The 5,054-nt window shown below is 54.1% G+C and overlaps 1 protein-coding gene across 1 annotated transcript; it reads left to right on the top strand.

The window, feature by feature from the left end:
* The first annotated feature begins 2,791 nt into the window (after window positions 1-2,791).
* On the top strand, window positions 2,792-4,686 carry LOC123442009 (anthocyanidin 3-O-glucosyltransferase 2-like). The gene has a single exon (XM_045118142.1). It carries the CDS (start codon window positions 2,921-2,923, stop codon window positions 4,343-4,345), a length of 1,425 nt encoding a protein of 474 aa, XP_044974077.1. The 5' UTR covers window positions 2,792-2,920; the 3' UTR covers window positions 4,346-4,686.
* The last annotated feature ends 368 nt before the right edge of the window (window positions 4,687-5,054 follow it).

Genomic DNA, 5,054 nt, shown 5'->3' with positions numbered 1-5,054 from the left:
TTACATCTGGTATGTTTAACCAGTATTTGAACTTTACCGTGGCGTTGTATGGCCGGCTTCGTCATCCATGTCTGTGGACTATCCCCTGTCCGTGAACGGATGGCGCTAAGTCTGTACAGTTCAATTCTGTGTAGGAATGCCACGGAGCTGAGGTGAAATTGTGGAGTACAATTGTCTCGCTTGATCTGTCGCGCCGACTAAGCCGTGACAAGCGACAGCCAACATGTGGGTGAGGCAGCCACAAAGCCTCCGCGACCGTGATCTGCCACCCACGCGACCTCATCCATTTTTTCTCCTTCTAGAAAATGTATGCAGCAAAGAGGAGGAAACGAGTGGGAGCGGGAGGAAAAGAAAGACGCCGTGTGATTCCTCAGGTACAGCCGGAGAGCAATCCCCGCCAGCAATTCCACCAACCAACCACCGTGTGATTCCTCACATACAAGAGCCACCAACCGACAGACGATCGCATCAGTTTTTGGACGCGGCTAATCATCTCTCGTGGAGGGATCGTTCTTTTCCTCTCCACCGCGCGTGGAACCCTAACCGCCAGAAGAGGCTAGCCTTCCAGCGCCGTACTCGGACGGCTCTCCTCAATCACGAACTCGGTCGTCCGTAATGAAGAGAATAGTCGGATCCATGTGTGTGGTTAGTTTTAGTTCGAAGTATCTTAATTTTTAAGTTGTTCATCGTCTTGGCTTCAACAATGACGATAACGACGTTGAATAAAGTTTTACCAGATCCTAATTCGATAAGCTGATCGATCCTAGGTTAGGGATATACTTGGAATCCAGTTTGTTCAAGTAATGATGCGGCGCCGACAATATTTTGTGGTGGACATGTGTCTTCGGGCTCCGTCGTTGCGACGGCGTTTGCTCGAGCATCAACACAGAGCTTGTAAGGTAGTCCAGGAGCGGATGCAGATTGTAGTCTGCATCGACATCATCTGAAAGATGGTAAATTGTGTGCTTGATTTGTGGTATGTGGATGGCATGTATAGTTTCCTCCTTCGACGTCTTAGTCATATGAGGGTGCCAGATCTGTAGTTCAATGGCGCGTCTGGGTGTTGTCTCGGCCTGATTCGTTCAACGGTAATGGTTTCGTCTTTGCTTAGAGCATCTCTAGTAGAGCCCTCAAACCCTCAAACCCTTAAAAATAACCCTTTTTTTACAGTTCTCATCGGAAAAACGGCGTGGACTAGAACCCTTAAACCCTTAAACCCGTAAAAAAAATTAGAGGTCCAACCCTCAAACCCCTTCCCAGCCTGTAGAAGTGAGGGTTGGGAGGAAAAACTCCCCCCAACCCGCACTCATTTTCCCACATCGCGCGGGAGGCAGTTGGTTCCCCCGCGCGGGAGGAAGCCGCAGCGGTCGCCGCCAGCCCGCCGCTCTCCGCGCTCCGGCCGCCGCCCCCCGCCCCACCCCGCTGCCCCTCGGCGCCCCGGCCGCCGCCCTTCCGCGCCCCGCCGCCCTCCGCATCTCGGCCACCGCCCTCCGCCTCCCCAGCTCCTCCGGCCGCCTCGCCGCCATGGAGGCTTCCCCCGCCGCCGCGCCCCCGCCCGCCGCCGCGCCAGCCGCCCCGCCCGCCCCCGCCCCCGCCCGCCGCCGCGCCAGCCGCCCCGCCCGCCCCCCGCCCCCGTCCTGCAGCCGTGGATCGTCCAGCTGCTGCTGGTGCTGCTAGTATCCCATGGTGCAGACGCGACGTTCAGGTTCATTACTGATGTCTGAAGCATCGCGCCTCGTTGCAAGAAGTATTACTGGTGGGTGGATCACAGAAGCCGTTTCATTATGCCATCTCGGAACATGTTCGGTGCTGGGCTTTCTATCTGCTAGTGGAAATGCTTATTCAGAAGTTCAGAGCCTTCAGGTTTCCGTTTGCTTGCAGTGGCACCAAAATGACAGCTGCAACTTTTAGTATGGCATGGTGAATTCCAGTGGTTCTCCCTGGAAATTGTCGATTTCATTCTGCCAATCTGAATATTTGATCATGATGGACATGTTGCCACCAAATGCATGTTGTTTAAGTCACTTTCTGTTCAGATCAATCAGTGGTCATGCTCTGCATCAGGCAAAATATCTGCAAACAAGTGTTAATCTATCAGATTTGTTAGAATCAGTACATAATTGATTATCTTCAATCCTAGGAACATGACTATTCTTGATTAGTTGGCTTTTAAATCTGCTATGTCAAATTGTGCTATGCCAAATTGTTTGTTTGAAGGTTTATTATGTTTTTCTAGTGAAAATTGTGCAATGTCAAATGACAGTTTTAAGGGTTGGGGTTGGGGCAAAGACTAGAACCCTCAAACCCAACCCTTATAACGGAATATTTCGTTATAAGGGTTGGGTTTGACGGTTCTAGTCTTTGCCCCTGTTTTTCAACCCTTAAAAGTGCAAAAATGGTCAATTCTCAACCCTTAAAACTGGTTTTAGATTTAAGGGTTTGAGGGTTCTACTACAGATGCTCTTAGTCACCTTGAAGGTACGTAAAGCTGCATATCATCATCGAGTCTCGTCAAGCTCGAGTGCGGAGGTGATCCATCATTTTTTCTTTTGGTGAATATTATGATGATGTCAGAGGCAGGTGACTGTCATTGGTGTCGAATTTAAAGGTTTTTGGTTTTGTTTGTAATTTTACTTTGACAGATGTTTCTTTGTGTAAATGTCTACATATTCAGTTTTATCAGATTGATGTATACATGATTTATATTATGATCTTTATATCTATATAGACACGTATTACCATGAAAAACAATTATTATTTCTCTAGAAGAGTTTGCCTACAAGTCCAGTCCGTGGTCAAAAAGCAAGATCCACCGTATCACTCGCTTTCGCTCGCTCAAAATCTTTATCGACCTTTGATACCAAGCAAGTACAGGGAGCATCATCCGTCCGAGGCTCCTAGTCGATCGCGCACCAACCAAATGGAGACCCCGACCGTCGTGCTGCTGCCCGTCTGGTCCGCCGGCCACCTCATGTCCATGCTCGACGCCGGCAAGCGGCTGCTTGCCCGCAGCGGCGGCGGGCTGTCGCTCACGGTGCTCGTCATGCAGGCGCCGGCGGCGAACGACAGGGCCGAGGTCGCCGCCCACATACAAAGGGAGGAGGCGTCCGGCCTGGACATCCGCTTCCAGCACCTCCCCGCCGTCGAGCCCCCGACGGACTGCCTGGGCATCGAGGAGTTCGTCTCCCGGTTCGTGCAGCTCCACGCGGCCCACGTGAAGGCAGCCATCTCCGGCTTGGCATGCCCCGTGGCCGCGCTCGTCGTCGACTTCTTCTGCACAACGATGCTCGACGTGTCCCGGGAGCTAGTCGTGCCGGCCTACGTCTACATCACAGCCGACGCCGCCTTCTACGCGCTCCTCCTGCGCTTGCCGGCGCTCCACGAGGAGGTCGCCGTCGAGTTCGAGGAGATGGAAGGCATGGTCGGCGTGCCTGGCCTGCCGCCGGTGCCGCCGTCGTCCCTCCCGGTTCCGGTGATGGATAAGAAGAACCCCAACTACACGTGGTTCGTGTACCACGGCAGGCGTATCACGGAGGCCAAGGGCGTCATCATTAACACGGTCACCGAGCTGGAGCAGAGCGTTCTTGCAGCCATCGGCGACGGCCGGTGCACGCCCGGAATTCCTGCCCCGACGGTCTATCCAGTAGGCCCCGTGCTCTCCTTGACGCCGCCAGCGGAGGAGACACACGAATGCGTGCGGTGGCTGGACGCGCAGCCTCCGGCGTCCGTGGTGCTCCTCTGTTTCGGCAGTATGGGGTTCTCCACGGCGCCTCAGGCGCACGAGATAGCCCACGGACTGGAGCGCAGCGGGCAGCGCTTCCTGTGGGTTCTGCGCGGCCCGCCGGCAGCCGGTGCGGGACCCGGACAGCCCTCGGACGCGGACCTCGGGGAGCTGCTCCCGGAGGGGTTCTTGGAGAGGACAAAGGAGAAGGGCATGGTGTGGCCGACCAAGGCTCCGCAGAAGGAGATCCTGGCGCACGCCTCTGTGGGGGGCTTCGTGACGCACGGCGGGTGGAACTCGACCCTGGAGAGCCTGTGGTTCGGCGTGCCGATGGTGCCATGGCCGCTGTACGCGGAGCAGCACCTGAACGCGTTCACGCTGGTGGCCTACATGGGCGTGGCCGTGGCCATGGAGGTGGACAGGAAGAGGAACAACTTCGTCGCCGCGTCGGAGCTGGAGCGGGCCGTGAAGGTGCTCATGGAGCGCGACTCCGAGGAGGGGAAGAGGGCGAGGGAGAAGGCCGCGGAGATGAAGGCAGCGTGCAGGAAGGCCGTCGAGGAGGGCGGGTCCTCCTACTCTGCCCTGGGGAGTCTCTCCGAGGAGATAATCAATGGAGCGAATTAGTAATTCGAGAATGCCAGGGCGTTGTGGTTGCAGGCTGCAGTTCTTGTTCTTCCTGCTGATCATTCCGGGTTTTGTGCCGGCATCGCGAGCAATCCGCATGCGGTCTCTAGACCTAATAAAACTCCATGCTACTACAAACTAATCCGTGGTTGGATAGTCAGAAGAGTATGGTATCCCTTGTCCATCAGAATTCAAGTCCTAGACTTGACATTGGTACTTCTATTTTCCTGAATTTATTTCAGTCTTCCGGCGATGTGCTTTCATTGGAAGGACACGTTTCCGTGACAACGAAGGCGTCAGTGACGACTTCATCAATCTCAAGATGATGTGACGGCTTAGTCTCTCAAAGATGTTCATAAGGATAGGGTGTGCGTGCGTGCATTCATAGGAATGAGTGCACGTTCGTGTATGTGAGCGACTTCGTTTGCTTTAAAGAAAAAACTCCATGATACTCGTTTTGGTCTCACTCCGTTGCTATTGTTTCCTCAAGAAACCAATTTCGATTGGTTAGGGCAGTTCTAACCATGCTTCATTTATGAAGGAAGCCACAAAGACTCAAGTAACCTTTTTAAAAATAATTCTCTTCTCCCCTTATTTTCAGGGGTGTGGACAGGGGCGGAGGAGCCGGTAGGGCGAGGCTGGGCGAAGAAGAACGTACATGCACATGGGCTACTTTATTGTGACCCAGCCCATGAACTCCTGTATGCAC

The sequence above is a fragment of the Hordeum vulgare genome, chromosome 1H (assembly GCF_904849725.1).
Source record: "Hordeum vulgare subsp. vulgare chromosome 1H, MorexV3_pseudomolecules_assembly, whole genome shotgun sequence".
Taxonomy (NCBI): Eukaryota; Viridiplantae; Streptophyta; class Magnoliopsida; order Poales; family Poaceae; genus Hordeum; species Hordeum vulgare.
This window is presented reverse-complemented; position numbering and strand designations above follow the sequence as displayed.

What these genes read in the sequence shown, in the direction of transcription:
- LOC123442009 (XM_045118142.1), top strand. Translation starts at nt 2,921, where the DNA reads ATGGAGACCCCGACCGTCGTGCTGCTGCCCGTCTGGTCCGCCGGCCAC.